Below are 16,736 nucleotides of genomic sequence, written 5' to 3' on the forward strand. Positions count from 1 at the left end.
CCTGGGTTCCTCCAACACCACACCTGTGACTGCCTCTGCCAGCTCAGTCAGGGAGGATGCTGGGCAGGAGGATGGTGGGTGGTACACCAGCAGCATCCCCAATCTGTCTCTATGGCCCAACACCAGGTGCAACCCCTCAAGGCCCGCTCCAAGGTGGAGTGGTCTCCTGGTGATAGAGATGGAAATTCTATGAACCATGGCAATTCCCCCCCCCAGCCCCCTTTTGGTCTTGAAGTTGCACACCTCCAGCACACACACACTTATCCTCCCCCTTTCATCTGCCCTTTGGCTAGTATCATCCATGTCTGTCTTTAGCTTGGTTTGTTCACTATTCAAAACTTACACAACCTGTCTCAATTGCTCTTGGATCTGATATACACTCTGTTCTTTCCCCCTGTCCCTGTACTCAGGAACACCACAGTCATATCAGGCTGTTACTCAGTAGATCGTCCGGAGTCTTGCTCCTCTCAAATATCATAAACTCTCTTGCTTTTCCGTTCACATTATCATTTGAACATGCACGCTGCTATCTTCTATGCTGTCCTTTCCCATATCTAGAGATGTGAAGGCCTGAGGGAAAAATCCCAGAACAATTCAGGAAAAAAAAATTCCCCCTCTTTTCCCCAAGGGCCATTTTCGTTGTTTCTGAAAAATTGGGAAAATTGAACAGCTTTGATTATGAAATATTTTCTTTCAGAATTTAAGATGAGGTATTTCTATATTGTTATGGGGCCGCGGTGGCTTAGTGGTTGAGACGCTGAACTGCAGACCGGAAGGTCGGCAGGTCAGCAGTTCGAGACCCGAGTGCTGCGTGACGGAGTGAGCTCCCGTCTTCAGTCCCAGCTTCTGCTAACCTAGCAGTTCGAAAGCAAGAAATTGCAAGTAGATAAATAGGTACCGCCTCGGCGGGAAAGGTAACAGCGTTCCGTGCACCTCTGTGTTCCATCACGCCGGCCACATGACCACGGAAGCGTTTTTGGACAGCGCTGGCTCTTCGGCTTAGAAACGGGGATGAGCACCGCACCCTAGAGTCGGACACGACTGGCTGGGGACACCTTTACCTTTTTATTTCTATATTCTTACCCAACCTTTACTCCCCACAAAATGATTTCTAATATGTAATAAGAACACTTCTATAAATAGAGATGTATAATGCCTGGAAATATTGAAGCCATGGGTAAAATGTTTTTAATCCTCTCTGTAAGATTCCCAGCATAGTTAGTTCTTCCATTCCTTCTTAAAATTATTGATCTAATGTATCTTTTACTGATAGACATTTAGGGGTGCTACAAATCATGCTCAATTTCCCAGCATATGAGTAGAGTCATTATATCATAATAAGGAAGAAAATGTGTCTTTTTGAGAGTTTGGGTTTTGTTCTATAGAGTCCTGTGTTTCTGGGCTTGTTCTGGTTAGATGCTGTAGTAGTCAGTGTAGTTCTACTCTAAAACCCACATGTGGGGGGCGGGGAAACCTAGGTTATTGTGCCACCATCACCAGATACAAAAGATCAGCATGTGGGTTATCCCACCTATGGTTCTTTTTTTCCCTAAATTAACTTTGAGGCCTGGGTCTATAGAACTCATGGCCACAGTTTTTAATAAAGTTCTCAGTTAGACCTCACCTCTAGGGAATACTGCCTCAGCTATAAAACCTTTAAACTGATGCCACTAGAATAAACCCTTTCTACATAAAAGAAACTCAGTAGCCTAGTTCCTATGGTATAGGTATGGGATTGACGCTGCTACTAAAGACCACCTTTCAAAATGAACAAAAACTAAAATGTTGGTTAACGGAAATTACTTACAAAAGTGAATCAAATGTCACTCTTCAAATAATAGGTTGAAATTGCTTAAAGGTTCTTGAATTAAATAGGGTTGTTTATCATTCCTAAGCTGAGTCTTTCCCTGCTAAATAAAATCTCGATAGCTTTTCCTTCAGATTAGATTTCCCTAAGCTCCACCCCTTAGGGAACAGGGTTAGGAATTTCCCTGAACTTCCTTAAAATAGGAGCAGATGGTGTACACTAGTCTTCCTCTGCCTCCAGTTCTTCCTGCTTCTTCTGGCCTCTAGGATGCTTCAGATGTTTCAGGGACTACTTGCTGATGTTCCCTCCGGTCAGACATTAAATAGGAATAGAGATGTAAAATATGTACATAATATATTTTCGGTTCCTGCTTAAAGTATAGTTTAATAATTACACATTTACTGAGTTTACTTTTAAATGTTTTTAAATATAATTATAATTTTATGAGCAAACCAAGTTATGCATAATATAACTTTAGGAGCATAAAGGCTGCTTTACATTCTTAAAGCAGCCTTCCCCAACCTGATGCTGTTCATATGTTTTGGACTACAGTGTCCAGCATTCCTGATGATTGGCCATGCTACCTGAGGCTGATGGATGCTGAAGTCCAAAATATATGGAGGGCACCAGGTTGGAGAAAGCTGTCCTAAAGCTACAAAGTCACTTTAGATCTGTAAAAAGGTAAAGGTGTCCCCAACCAGTCGTGTCCGACTCTAGGGTGCGGTGCTCATCCCCGTTTCTAAGCCGAAGAGCCAGCGCTGTCCAAAAACGCTTCCGTGGTCGTGTGGCCAGCATGACGGAACACCGAGGTGCACAGAATGCTGTTACCTTTCCCGCCGAGGCGGTACCTATTTATCTACTTGCAATTTCTTGCTTTCGAACTGCTAGGTTGGCAGAAGCTGGGACTGAAGACGGGAGCTCACTCCGTCACGCAGCACTCGGGTCTCGAACTGCTGTCCTGCCGACCTTCCAGTCTGCAGTTCAGCGTCTTAACCACTAAGCCACCGCGGCACTAAAAAAAAACCATTTTTCAATCCCCCCCATTTCCATTTTTTTCCTGAACCCCCCCCCCTGAAAAACCAGTGTCTAGAAATATTTACTTCTCTCTTCATATCGCTGTCCATTTTTGACACTGCAGGTCTTCTGGACTCACACTAGCATTACCTGACCATTAATTCAGAACAGTCTTTGAGTACTTCCTGGTATACTGGGGCTTTTTTGCCTCTAAAACTTCGGGAATCTTTTCTCTTAATATCCTGTCACTACTGCCTAATCTTAGCATTACTAGTAGTAGTTGCTACTCCCTCTGTAGTCTTATAGCTTAGCTTGGTCTGTTTCTTCTCTGTATGCTCAGCTTTCTCCTGATGTCTTGTTTCTGCTTCCCTGATAACTACTTAAAAACTGCTTGTTACAGTTCTGCTCACTTTAGCAAACTATCCAACACTCACTGTCTCTCTTTTATTATTGAATGTCTATCAAAATTCTCAATTCTGATGTTTTGGAGGCCAACTATTGGCAATGCTGGCTGGGTAATGGAGTGTCAAAGTTTCTCCATATCTTCTTTACCTGTCTAAGTACACAATTCATCTTAAGAACATAGCATAAGAAACATAAGAGGAGTCCTGCTGGACAGATCAAAGGCCTAGATAGTCCAGTATCCTGTTTCACACAGGGACCAATGGGAAACCCATAAGAAGGGCATGCGGACCATAGCCCTCTCTTGCTGTGGTTCCCCAGCAACTGATGTTCAGAGAAATGCTTCCTCTGATCCTGAAGGTAGTATATAGCTATCATGACTAGAAGCCTTGTCCTCCATAGATTTGTGTGATCTCCTTTAAATTCACCTAAGTTGGCAACAATCACTTCACCTTGTGGTAGTTATTTCCATAGTTTTAACTATGCGCTTTGTGAAGTATTTTTGTGAATCTCCCCATCATTCAACTTCATTGGATGACCTCAGATATAGTATTATATGAGAGGAAGAAGAATATCTCTATCCACTTTCTCCAAAGCATCCATAATTCCATAAATCTCTCCCCCCCGCCGCCATTTGTTTGCCCTTTTTTCTAAGCAAAAAAGCCCCAGTGGTTGTAGCCTTTTCTCATACGGCAGTTGCTCTAGCCCCCTGATCACTTTGGTTGCCCTTTTCTGCACCTTTACAGCTCTACAATAGCAATTTTTCACGCAGCAGTCAGAACTGTACACAATATTCTCATGTGGTTGCACCATTATAATATTGACAATAAAGTTGGATGCAACCCTTGTGCGAGCAGAGGTCCATTCACACGACGGGTCTTCTCCATTTGTCCCCTGCAGCACCGCCTCCTGCATGCTCCGAATCTGCTGCAGACTGTTCCCAACCCTCTGGAGCAGATATTGCCGGGGGCGGGGGGGTTTCTAGGGGCTGTAGTGGGGAGGGGGAAAACTGTTCCACCAGTGGTTGCCTCCTGCTGCTAGAACAACACTACTGGATGCAACCCTTAATGATTCCTAATACAGAATTCACCTTTTCACAGCTGCTGCACACTGGGTCAGTGTTTCCATTTAGCTATTCACCATGACAACAAGATCTCTTTCCTGATCCGTCACTGCCAGCTCATACTCCATCCACATATATGCGAAGTTAGGATCCCCCCCCCCCCCAATATGCATCACTTTGCATTTATTTACACTGAACCACATTTGCCATTTTAATGCCCATTCACCCATTTTGGAGAGATCCTTTTGGAGCTGTTTGCTGTCAGTTTTTTTTAACCACCTAAATGATTTGGTGTAATGAGCAAACACGGCCACCTGACTCCTCACCCTTAACTCTAGGTCATGTGAGAACAAGTTAAAATGCACCAGACCGAATACAGATCTTTGTCTAGTTGTGCCCAGTCCCTATTTGGATAACTGAAACATTTTTGCCCTTCTCTGCTAGTCGTGGTTCACCCCAAACAGGATGCTGCCCTGTTCCTGTCAGCTTTTCCCCAGTGGTCAAATTAAAAGCTGCCCTGCAGCTCTTCATTATATCTCCTCTCTGCTCCTTACTGTGTTCGCCTAAATTTCTTCTACAGCTGATTTGGAATGGTTAAATGTCTGGCCATATCTGAAGATGTATAAATTACAAATGTCAAGATAAGGTTTTGCTTTTGGAGGTCACAGTTCTTTATATTCAGTGTTGTAGTATCCACATAAGAAAATATGGCCTTCTGGCTTACTGCTCAATTTAAATATAGGCTGTAGTAATTTTTTTTTTTTTTTTTGCTGCTTCTGCTTTTAGACCCTTTCTAAAATAACAAAGCAATTCAGAATCATGCTTTTTGTTTATAGATATGCAGAGCTTGGAGAAGCTGCTCAAAGATGCCATTGTGTATGGGCAACCCCGCACACGCAGACCCTGGAAAAAAATTCTCATCCTTGTTGAAGGCATATACAGGTACATGTCTAGTCCCCACATTACCAGTGTTGTTAGCATATTCAACTGTTGTTAGCATCCATTTTGAAGCAAAGTGTAATCAAAATCTCATCTCTTTGAAGGAGTAATGTGGAATACCAATATGGCAGTTCTGTTAGCCAAACTTGATGCTATTTACTATTTTAAGCTCTGCAACATAATAAATGCTTTTAAAGTAAAGTCCTTGTCATTGTGGGGACAGAGGTGGACATTTCGGGCAGCCTGGGTGCAATGAAGGAATAGTTTGGTAGAGCTAGGCCCAGAAAAGCTGCCTCCAAAGTCCCTCAAACCTTGACAAATGTTTTCTCAACCCAAGAAAGATTTTGCTCTGGTTGGATTTTAAATTTTAAGTTGTAGGCTTTAAACAGTGGTGTTGAATGGTCCTTGCCATGATTTGTGGAGGAATTGATATATATCTATGCACAGCAACACCCATTCTTAAATGCAGGCTTGTACCAAGCTTGCCTCTCTTCCTTGTTTACATAGTGTACAAGATGGGCACAATTCACAGAGTCACAAAGCCTCTTCCCTACATTTGGGGGCAGAAAGCCACTGCTCTACTCCTATTCACCGAAGTTTGGCCACGTCCTTTATTTTCCCTTCTCCAGTTGAGCCCTATCGGGCTGCAGCAACTCTGTGCCTTATTACTATGTGTGTATTTATAAGACTTTCTGCCAGTTATTGTGCAGGGGTGTAAAGACATGCCCAGTATGAGTGTGGCTACAGCCGTGATTGTGCAATTGTTTGGAAAATAGTTGGTGGCCCTTTTTAAGGGGATTTTGGGCACTGTTGAGAGATTCCCAAGTTTACAACTTGATCTCTGCTTTTCTACAACAGCATGGAGGGATCGATAGTCCGACTACCTGAAGTAATTGCCCTTAAGAAGAAGTACAAATCTTACCTGTATATAGATGAAGCTCATAGTATAGGAGCACTGGGTCCCAATGGTCGGGGTGTAGTGGAGTATTTTGGACTTAACCCTGAGGATGTGGATGTTATGATGGGGACATTCACCAAGAGCTTTGGAGCTGCTGGAGGATACATTGGAGGCAAGAAGGTAAAAATAAGTGCTGTGAGACATTTTGTAGTTTTGAAGAAAAGGAAGCATGTCACTGTGATAATAGCAAATTATGTTCTTAGAACTTAGAGATCATGGCCATTACACGTAAACACTTCTCATTCTGAGATGTCAGGCACAAAATATATAAAACCTGTTGGAAAGCTCACATAGTTGTGCTATCTTTTTTGCATGGTGGCCCTTTTAAAAAATACACAGTTGAAACAAATCTTCATTTATTACTAAAGTTGTCAACTGTCCAAGGCCATTAAGAGAGTAACAGCAGCCTATGATAAGCATCTTGCTCAAGGACTGTGATAAGATACAAACTAAAATACCATTAGTACTCTTCTCTGACACTGATGTGTCTATTGCCTATTCACTTGTGTTCGATCAGTATCATAATGCAGCTATTGCTCACCCACGCACCCTGCAAACTTCAGCTTCTTGAACTCCTCATTCTCCTATATTCTCTTGCTGTGCTCTCTTTCCTTCATCTAGCTCTCCATATATATTTTGTTCAGAATCAAATGCTGTACCATGCCATTTGCCAAGGAAGAATCCATTCATGTGCTACTGCATCAAAAGGGCTACCCTACTAGGATTTTTCCTGTCTGCTATTACCATTATGTCAAGGCACTCATTTCAGAGCCAGGGTATAGCAATGTTCCCTCTTTTTAATGGCTGCATTTATCTCCAAACAAAATTGGCTGGTATTGCTTCTCTAATTAGAGTTGTGCAAATATACTGAGATGTATATGCAACACTCAACCTGGGAAGGAGGACAGGCTTAATTATGTCTGCTTTCACTGCATGTCCCCCTGCCTTTCTTGAAAGCCTCAGCAAAACAGTGTGGCAATCTTTGCAACATTGCATATAACTCCCTTATTTTATGCTGGTGCTGTACTTCCATTTCATTCCCCATTGCTGTCAGAACCCCTTACACTAGGAATACTGTGTGCTTACACAGATGTGTATGATGTACATAATCTCTACAATTAACACATGTCATGGTTGGAACAAACTGTTTTCTCACAACTAGTGCATTCATTGTTGGGATTTCTCCAACCATCAAATAGCAAGTAGTAATTGCTGGAAAGTGTAGTGATTATATCATACCTACCCTGTCAGTTGCTCTTGCAATTGCTGTATGAACTAAAGGTGAAGGATTGTCATGAGAATCTGTTGGCTAATGCCTGTGACATGGGTAAGTGTCAGACTTCCATCCCTCTCCCAGTTGCAGTTCCATTTTGCAATCTTGTGTGTTAAAGCCCTTTAAAATATGTGGATCTATTTCATGTTTTCTGTGAATTTCTAATTCTATATATTGATATTTTTCTGTTTGCCTATATTAACTTTCACTAAAAATAATGGATAAGAGGCACAAAATCATCTAGGCAGAACGTTCCTGCCATTCCAAAATCTAACGTTCTCTACCTTACCACACTAATGTACCCTCCATATAACTCTTAGGCCTACTTCTACTGAGGTGGTGAACCTGTGCCTTGACTCCAGATTACAGGTGGGGGGCTCACATGATTGAATATCCCCTCATCCAAAAACCCTTACACAGAGAAATAGCATGTCAGGAAGGAAGCCAGGATAGAACCCTTCCCTGCAGCATCTAGTTTTTTGTGTGAGGGGAATCTTTTGTATGGAAGAGCATTCAGTCATGTTAGCAACTTGCAACCTGAAATAGTGTAGCCCTGATACAGCTTTCCCACTTCACTGAGAACTAGGCCTTAGTTAACTATATATGAGAGCTCAAAGATGGAATTATCTGTGTACTTCTCCAATACTTGGCCTCCTTTCCCTTCCATGTTTGGGCTTTGGAACTCCAATCGCCACATTTTCAGGTCTTTATTAGCTTATCTTCTGCCAGACAACTGGCTATTTCATGTTTCTGTTGTGCCTACCCAAACAAATGACTTTTGAAAACTGGCTGTTTTGTTTGGCTGCTTTCTGCTACCAATTCTTGAAGATGATAGCAGGGATAGTAATTCTCCCCATCTTCTGTGTGGCAATTCAAATGCAAGCCAGATTAGTGGAGCAATCCTGTATACTGGATTAGACAGTCCTGTAGGCCACTTTCTAGGCATCAGCTCCATGGTGAACACATCCACCAAAAGGAGACACCTATTCAAACCTGAATAATTTTGAATTGTGTGTCAGGCAGACCCTCAACCACCCGCCCACCCTGCTGGAATAGAAATTGTGTGTTTTTAAGAGTGTCTCATACACTCTTGCTATAATATATAACTATACTATAGATGCTATATGTAACTATATGCATCTATAACTATAGTTATCAGTTGTAGATAACAAATTATAATCGATAATAATTTAATGGTAATAAAGTTATTAATTGCTTTTTATTGTCCTAGCAGAAGCTATTAATAGAAGATGCTGGGTAGTAGAATGAAAATCTGTGATCGTTTGCACAATCTTAAATTTCCACCTTAAAGTTAAGGTGCACGATTGCCTGTTGTCTCATTTAGCAATAGAACTTTGCAGTTGGAGACTTGTCTGTGTCACTGCCTCATCATGAAAGAGTACAGTTTGATCTGAACTTTGTGAAACCAGAATAATCATTCTTGAAGCATAGCACATACTTTTTCAAGATTTGAATAATTCCAAAAAGTTGCTTCTGCAACCTAGTGCTAGAACAGTGATCAGGGGGCATCTAATTATGAATCATTCCTAGTTCGTTTAACATTAGCATGAGATAAAATGTAAGAGTGCTACTTACACAGAAGATCAGATTAATAATATCCATTTTATTAGTGCTAACAGTGAACGTCTCGCAACTTTTCAAACTTCTTACCCAGTTCTCACACATGGGTTGTTGTTGAAACTATCTGCTGACCTCCTTGAATGATTGAAGTGATTAGTGGGTTCTCTCTCCATATCCCACCTCTTGAGAGTTGAAGAAAGTTATTTTTCTTAACCAGCTTCTACTGCCTGTTTGTTTTCCCAAGGGTCACAATAATATCTGATAACTTGCTGTATTCACTTTGCCAGGAGCTGATTGATTACCTTCGTGTCCACTCACACAGTGCAGTATATGCTACGTCATTGACCCCTCCCATTCTTGAGCAAGTCCTCACATCACTGAAGTGCATTATGGGTGAAGATGGCACAACAGTTGGTGAGTCTTGGGCATTATAATAAGACTTTTCTGTGGAAGAAGTCTGCACTTAAGGGGACAAACTTGGCATAAATATTTAATGCCTTCCTCCAGGAGCATTCTGAAGGTAATTCATTATGCATTGATGGTATCTCTTTCTTCCGACGCTGTGTAGTAATTAGACTGATCATGTAACTTGTTAGTGGAACAACAAGGCATTGAATGTTCACCTGTACTACCTGAGTCCTTTCTAAATTGCTTCTGTCCTGGAATCAGGGGTGGATCTAGTTAAGCCAGTGTGGTGTAGTGGCAAGAGTGTTGGACTAGGAGCTGGGAGATCCGGGTTCTATTCCCCACTTGGCCATGGAAGCTCACTGGGTGACTTTGGGCCAGTCACAAACTCTCAGCCCAACCCACCTCACAGGGTTGTTGTGAGGATAAAAAATGGAGAGGAGGAGGATAGTGTAAGCCGCCTTGGGTTCATTGCAAGAGGAAAAAAGGTGGGGTATAAATACAGTAAATAAATAAGCCAGTGCACTTTTTACCCAGTAACATTTATTCACACAAACAGAAGTAGCCATAAAACTTAAGTAGTTGTTGCCACTCTACAACATATTTGTATCCAGATTGGTAAACGTACTGGGGTAACACAAATAGGGTTGTTTGGAATTGTATGTAAAGCATTTCTTAACATGCGGGGTGGGGGAATGGATTCAGAACACAGTGTTTTACTTTCCTGATGAATGCTACCCTGGTACTGTAGGAATCAATGGGTAAAATCCAACATACCCTACTTAGAGTCATGACTAACTGAAGGCCCATTCATTTCAATGGGTCTACTCTAAGTAGGACTTACATTGGATTTTATACATAGGTTCTGAATTCCTAATCCAATACTAAAGAATACTCTTAAACAAGGAAAAATCTTTTCAAGGAAAATGGAAAAGACAAATTCAGGTGTCAGAGGTAACAAATACAAGTTGCATACAACATCCTAGGTTAGATGTTAAGGTTGAAGAACAGTGTGTTTTTAATCACCAGACATTTAATTCATTTTGGGCAGGCTTTTGCTTCCTCAATTACAAACCAAGCTACTTTGACAGCAGGGGGCATGCCAGTTTCTCCTGCTAGAACTGTGAAAGAATAGAGTAAAAAAAACCCTCTACCCTACCAAAATTTGAGTTACTTGTTTGTGGTTTAGAGTCTAGCAACTCATCCTCCTCAGAGATTTTCAGGGAGTTCCCTGCAATTCTTGAATGTTGTTGGACTCAGGAGCCATGAGCCTGAGAAAGAGCCTGGCTTGTGGAGTCTGGGGCTGCATCACATCTGTCAGAACTTGTGTTTGGAAATGCATTTTTCTTGTCAAAACTGTTGTAACCATCAGGACCTCCTGGAACTTTGCCATTCTCTCTCCCAACTGTGAGAGAAATCTCTGCACCAATGCTTGTTATGTCCATGGGATATGCACACACAATCTGCCTGTTACTTCTGCAAGCCACATAATATAAACCTGGATGCAGCATTTTCTTAGTTTTCTTGGATCTTATTTAGGGATGTCTTTACCCCACTCTTCAGCCGAAAAAGGCCCTCAGAGTGGCTTACAAAAATTAATATTAAGACAGTCCCTGCCCTCGAGCTTACAATCTAAAACACATGACACAAAAGGAAAAGGGTTTAGGAGGAAGGAGGGGAAGGAAAGCAAATACACCAATGACTGATGTATAGGACCAGGTTGGTCTCCCCCCTGCGATGATGTTCATCCTGGGATGCAGGAGGTGCAGCCCCCCAGTGGATCTGGACCCATCTATGTTAGAATGATTCACTTCAAAGTAGATGTGTCATTTTAAAGTAGTTCTGGGCTCAGTACTATAATGTGTTGCTTCACGTGGTATAACCATCTAATTTTGTATAGAGTCTTATAAAAGATAACAAAATTCTTAAGAGCTGTTGGAATTCTCCTAGAATTAAACATCTTGATGTCCAAAATATACGGATTTGGATTCCTTGCAGGTGTTGCTCTTGCCCACAAGGTGGCAGTATGTATCTATAATCAATTATTTTTCTTTAAAACAATTGGATTTTAAAAATTTACATCTGATTAGGATATATATCAAAAAGTCATAAATAAAATACTAATCTTCTCTCTCACTCAACATAGTTACAGTTGTCTCATTATAAACATGCTGAACCTACATTTAGGGTGCAGTCCTACAGACCCTGGGAGACCGTCCCAGGGACATAAGATTTTTCAAATTTCCCCTCCCAAAGCTGTAGATGCTGCTAGGACTTTGGGAGGGGTACTTCAAGATCTGATCCCCTCCCCTGTAGAAACAACTGCAGAGCCAGCTTTCCAAAGTTGCAAAAGTGACTTCAGATTACCTCATAGAGATCAAAAGGGGAGTGTTCCATTGGACCAGTAGAGAAGAGACCAGTATCTGCAAAGTCTTGTAGCCTTTCTGGCCCTGCCCCTGCCAGCACTTTGCCTCTAGACAAAAAAGGAAAAAAAGAACAGAGGCAAAAATTGCCTCTGTCACTCCTCCCACCCTGTTGGCAATAGCGGGGCAGGACATAGGACTCACAGAAGCCTCTGAGATCGGAGGCTTCAGTCTAGCAGGCAGCAAGCTATGGTCACACTTTTAGGGTGCAATCTAAAGCATATTTAGACAGAAAAATGTCTACAACTCCCAGTATGGCTGGCTGGAGAATTCTGGGAGTTATAGGACTTTTTTTCAATGTAAATTGGATTGCACCCTTAGTCTTATAAAAATGAATTAATTGTTCTGTCTCACACACATTCAATTACCTATCAATCAAACATGGGCATTTACTTCAATTTTTCATCTCAGGTTGGGCAGGGCCATTTTCATAACCACCAGCTCTTGCTTGAAAGTTCTGGGCTTTCGGTTTGTTTCTCTGACTAAAGTCACATGTACAAAGACGCAGGCTGGATAGGATTGTTTTGTGTTTACGTGGTGGTGAAGGTGGGCCACACATGGCAGAGGAATTAGTAAAGACAGAAGGACAATATCACAGGGTGGATAAAAATTATTTAAAAACAAACAAAAATAATTGAATTTAAATTTTTAAAATGTAAATGTTAAGTTTATCTTAAATAATACAGTTAATCTCTAAACCAGGAGTCCCCGATGCAGTGGGTGCCACTGCGTCCACAAGGCAAGGCTCAGGTACCTGCCAAACTAGAGAGAGAAAGGGGACCCGAGGCAGGGGGCAAGCCAGATAAAGGAGGGGGGAGATAGTGGGACCAGAGGGAGAGAAAGACCAGGGAGAGGGAGAAAGAAACAGGACCCAGAGCGGGTGGGGAGAGAAAAAGGAGCCAAAAGGAGGGGAGGAGCCAGAGATAGGAAGGAAGAGATGGCAGAGAGATGGGAGGAAGGAAAGAAAGAAAGAGGAGCCCGAGAGAGAGAAGGAAAGAAAGACCAGAGAGAGAAATAGGAACCAGAGAGCGGGAGGGGGAGTAAAATAGCCAGAGAGAGAGAGAGAGAGCAAAAATAGCCAGAGTGAGAGAGCCAGAGAGAGAGAGAGAGAGAGAGAGCAGAGTTGGTAGCACACACACTAACACAGATAAGGGGACACTCCTAACATTTTTGTGATTGGCCCCCTCACCCCCCTACAGCAGTCCATTTGTGGTGGTGCCCGGGACACTTTTTCAAAATCCCAAATGGGCCCACAGGCCCAGAAACATTGGAGACCCTTGCTCTAAATGAATCCTCTACAAAGTACATTACATTAAAGGAGGTTTTTGTATGGAAGTGAAGAATCAATCTGATCATTTCTCAGATATGAATATTTACATTCCGCCTATCAAATGCAGCCATTTCATTTTCACCTGATAAAAATAAACTATTGTAGTCTGTCCAGTAGCTATCATGGGCATTTTATTTTTATTTTGCTACTTTGTTTTTGTGAGGGCAAGGCTGGGCCAAGAGAATATACCACGGAGCCATCTGGACACTGCTAAGTAAGTTTGAGGTTAGCAACAAAATCCTATGCATGTCTATTCAGAAATAAATCCCATTGAGTTCAATGGGTCTTACTCCATGGCAGGTAGTTATAGGATTTCTCTTGCCTTGTTTGCTTTAGGGGTGGGCAGGCTGCCAGATCTTGGCTACCAGAGGAGGCTTTGGGTGTGGGGAGTTGGGAGACTGACTGTTCATCAGCAGTAAGGTGGCTGGGGGGTGGGGAGAGGAGAACGCAGGAGCAATCCACCAATTAGCTGTGGTGGAAGAGGAACCCAAGAAGCAGACCAAAGTGGCTGGCTAGCTGCAGTGGTGCACTGCAAAGGCTCCCAAGTGGCCTCTGGAGAACCAAGTGGGTCCTGCTTGAAAAATAGTAATATACTGTTTCTGAGCAAAATTGTTAAGTGTATGGTTAGTTAATTAAGCTGTTGAAATTACTTAAATTCCACTTCCTCCAGATTAATCACATAAGATGCGTGGAGGTTTAAATGGTGGAAATAATGATGCATACAACATTCCGGCCTATAAAAATGGGGATCAGCAGCCAGAACAGAGAAGCTTTTTCATGTGTCCAACAGATCTTGTATTCACTTACTGTTCCCTTCTGTGAGAACATTTGGAATGCTTTACCTTAGGAAAAAAAGTGAGTAAGGGAGGACATGATAGAGGTGTATACAATTATGCATGGTGTGAAGAAAAGTGGAGAGGAACCCCCCCCCCATGCTTCTATTTATTTCATTTTATTTCTGTACCACCCAACAGCCGAAGCTCTCTGAGCAGCTCACAAAAAATAACACTACAATCCAGGATTCAGCCAACATAGATGAATAGTGAGAGATTCAGGACAGACAAAAGGAAGTACTTCTTCACATAGCATGTAACTAAACTATGGAAGATACAGTGATGGCTCTCAACTTGGATGGCTTTAAAAGGGGATTAGACATATTTATGGAGGATAAAGCTATCAATGACTACTGGTCATGATGGTACATCATGATGGTACGTTTTTACATTACCTCCAGTTTCAGAGGTAGTATGCCTCTCAGTACTCGATGCTGGGGAATACAAAAAGGAGAGTACTATTGCATTCTTGTCCTGCCTGTAGTCTTCCCATAGGCATCTAGTTGGCCACTGTGGGAACAGAATGCTAGACTAAATTGGCTTTTGGTCTGATCCAACAGAGTTGCTCTTACGTTCTTAATGAGAAGAGGTGGATGGTAAACAACTTTAGCATTGTCTTTATAAGTTGTATAAGCACTCAATAGCTCTCTAACTTGAGGAACAACATTTATTTCAGCTTCTGTAATACATTGGCTATTGTTAAATATTTGCAATCATTCCAGAGAGTCTCCCTTGGCCAAACAGGATGTTAACAGCAAGCACCTTGGGTAGAATACACATGCGACAGAAAACAGCATGGGTATTTCCGAAACAGGATAAGAGGGCTAATGAAGAATGAATTGACTTATTTAGGTGACAGCACGTGAACATGCAATTTGGAAGGGGACAGCAGCTTTCCTTCTTTTTTGTCCTATTGTCTGTTCAAACAAATCTTTCAGTGTCTGGTATTGTTCCTGTCTGGGAATCATAATGGTCATCCACAGGGTGCTGTCTGAAATAGTCCATGTTAATTTAAAAATACAACTTGTGCAGTATTTGTATCTGTGTTTTGCAGTTGAATACGACTTGGATCAAAAAAGCTAGCCTAGTTCAGCTCTAGATATAGGTGCAAAGAGTGTTCTTAAGCGTCTTCCTATTGTCTTCTTGATAGGGTGTCTATTAGCTATTGCTGTCCATACCTAGTAATCGTAAGTTCTTACCTTCAAAGTTTATAGACATTTCATTACCATGTGGATAGCTTGCATTGTTTTGCATATTACTTCAAGTGAGTAGGCTGTTGAGATTTTGTAATCATAGTAAGTCTCCTAGTCAGAGCTTGAGTAATTTATGTGAATGTTTAACAAAGAACAGAGAGCAGCTAAAGTATGTGGGAAATTCGGTTTCTTTGGATAAAAAATTCTTACCACAATATTGAACGGTGAAGGGGAGCCATCTTTTCTGTTTGTGTGATAGTACAAATGCATGAGAATTTGTTGCTCTTCAAAAGAGAGAGAGATTTGGGACAAATTGTATATGTGTGACTTCACACTGGGGTGGGGTAGGGGAGACAAAAATTTTGGTCCAAAGGTTACATTGGAATTAAAAGGTGTTAGAGGTGGTTAATTACTAGCTGAATGCAAATGGTTTTTATTTTTAATAAAAGAAATAAACAATTAGTAACATGAAGCCCATATCAAAGCACTAAATGCTCCTTACTTTAACTGTAGCCGCATGATTTACAACCATGGTGCTGCACAGAAACTTACTGGGAGGAGCTGTCACCCACTGGATCTAAACCCACAGCTACCAAAGTAGATTAGAATCCTCATATCACTCAAAGATGCATTGAAAAAGTGGAGGAGCGGGAAAAGATTCCATCTCTTTATCTCTCACTAAGAATGCAACAGATTAGTAAAGATGGTGTTTGAACATTAATAATTCATACTGTGAGCTCTCAAATATGCACTAGGAATTTGCAAAAAACTTCAGGAGGAGTTCTGTCTTAAATATTATTCGAACAAATGTGAGTATATGATGCTGCCTTGTTCGGAGTTGAGCTTTTGGTCCATCTAGACCAGAACTGTCTATTGACTGGTAGTGGCTCTCCAAGCTCCCAGGCAAAGGTCTTTCCCACTACACTACCCAGTATCCCTTTTAAATGGAGATGCCAGGGACTGAGCCTTGGGCTTTCTCTATGCAAAGCATGCTGTCTACTTTTAAGCCCGTAAGTTTGTTTTCCCAGGCCAGAGCCAAAGTTTATCTTAAGAAAATCTATCTGCCCTGTCAGATGTGATTCCTATGCCACATTTCCTTTGGGTTAGATCCAGGTGAGCCATCCTACAAGCCCCCAGTTTTCTGACGCAAAGGGGAGGGGCACAGGCAGAAGGATGGATCAGTGGAAACTGTCTCTCCCTTCCTCCATTGGGGGATTCAGGATCCAACTCTTTTATCTACAATTGCTTGCCTTAGTTGCAGACACTGGCATTTTCTGTTTTATGTATATTCCAGTTATATTCTCACTGCTTCGTGGATTTTGTAATCTTGAGATATATGCAGTTAGTGTATAAATGCAGTAATTCATGGTGCAGTGTGATTGACCAGTCTGATCCTATGCATAAAATAAATTCCACTGATTTCAGCGGGACTTTCAAGTAAGTGCACATAGGATTGCATTCTGACCAATAATTCAATTGTCCCATGTAACACTTGCTTCTTACACTACATTAAAT

General features: G+C 41.7%; 1 protein-coding gene across 2 annotated transcripts in view; it reads left to right on the top strand.

Moving 5' to 3' along the window:
* Nucleotides 1-16,736, top strand: part of SPTLC2 (serine palmitoyltransferase long chain base subunit 2) — a 109,761-nt gene that overhangs the window by 39,081 nt on the left and 53,944 nt on the right. For both annotated transcript variants that reach the window (XR_014788769.1, XM_084841415.1), the window contains exons 7-9: nucleotides 5,123-5,228; nucleotides 6,084-6,303; nucleotides 9,325-9,451. Coding sequence is in view for 1 of the 2 variants with exons in the window: in XM_084841415.1 (XP_084697541.1) it covers nucleotides 5,123-5,228; nucleotides 6,084-6,303; nucleotides 9,325-9,451 (453 nt within the window). In the remaining variant the exon portion in view is untranslated. The remainder of the gene's footprint in view (nucleotides 1-5,122; nucleotides 5,229-6,083; nucleotides 6,304-9,324; nucleotides 9,452-16,736) is intronic.

The sequence above is a fragment of the Heloderma suspectum genome, chromosome 1 (assembly GCF_057233095.1).
Source record: "Heloderma suspectum isolate Gila_16-S chromosome 1, 16-S_ref, whole genome shotgun sequence".
NCBI classification, from domain to species: Eukaryota; Metazoa; Chordata; class Lepidosauria; order Squamata; family Helodermatidae; genus Heloderma; species Heloderma suspectum.